We start from the raw sequence: 951 nt of genomic DNA on the forward strand, positions 1-951 counted from the left end.
CTATTGCCAAAAAAGTAGTAAAAGCTTTCCAAGACTACATAAGGTGAGCATAAGTAAAATGAGTTGTCCATAAAGGTTTTGATGTCTTACTCAAAAATATTTATAAAATTAAACATTATGAAAAGCTTAGTGTTTGTTCTCAGCTTTAACACTTAAGATACACCAGTCTCAATTTTCAGCAATTCTTTGATGTTTACATCTTGTGCCTAGATCACTGGGTATTTTTCCCTTGCTCTTGCTCAGCTGTTCTGAGATGGAGGGACAGATACCAGCCGAACACAACCTTATTGCAAGCAATGAGACGTATAGGTCTACAATAAAAAGTGTCTTGTTATTTGAGAGCTTCTTCCACTAACTGTAAAGAAATACTCAGAAAAAGGCTTTTTAAAAGAGGAATTTGAATAACAAAGGTCAAGTGCTTCCCTGGATGGAGGGAAGAATCATCCTACAACACAGAATAAAACAAAAGTTGTAAATTTCAGCAGCAGTGCTTTTTAGAAAAAGGAGTGGTTTCTTTAGAAAGCAATTAAATGCTCAAAAATGGAAACCTCAGAGGAATCATGAAGATGGAAAGTTTGAACGTGGTATGAAGCACAGAAGCCAAAGAAGGCATTATAAAAAGTTGTGTCATTCTCTGAATGCGGTGAGAAGCTGCCTATATCCTGTCTATAATTTTGGATGGTTAAAATGGGTAAGAGGATTGTGAGAAGTAGGGACAGATTATTTTGCATTGGGAGATAGGATCTATTCATCAGTCTCTTTTTTTCTTTTCGCTTAATTAAGATGTGGAAGTCATCACTTGTACTTAACATTTTTCATCACTTTGCACGTTGAGCTTCTTTTCTTTCAATAAACCATTGAATGTTGTGCTAAAAAATTAGTTCTCTGTTAAGTAACTGAGCTTCTGAAAATTGCAGGTCAACTCCTTACTCAGTTTACAGCTCAGAAACC

At 35.4% G+C, this 951-nt stretch overlaps 1 protein-coding gene across 1 annotated transcript in view; it reads left to right on the forward strand.

Annotated features, from left to right (window-relative positions):
- TRMT2A (tRNA methyltransferase 2 homolog A (S. cerevisiae)) overlaps positions 1-951 on the forward strand; it is a 9,068-nt gene that overhangs the window by 3,387 nt on the left and 4,730 nt on the right. Inside the window, exons 5-6 of the mRNA XM_009318717.1 lie at positions 1-43; positions 918-951. The exon at positions 1-43 is cut by the window's left edge and continues 136 nt beyond it. Coding sequence (XP_009316992.1) covers positions 1-43; positions 918-951 — 77 coding nt within the window. The remainder of the gene's footprint in view (positions 44-917) is intronic.

This window comes from Pygoscelis adeliae, unplaced genomic scaffold (assembly GCF_000699105.1).
Source record: "Pygoscelis adeliae isolate BGI_AS28 unplaced genomic scaffold, ASM69910v1 Scaffold410, whole genome shotgun sequence".
Taxonomy (NCBI): Eukaryota; Metazoa; Chordata; class Aves; order Sphenisciformes; family Spheniscidae; genus Pygoscelis; species Pygoscelis adeliae.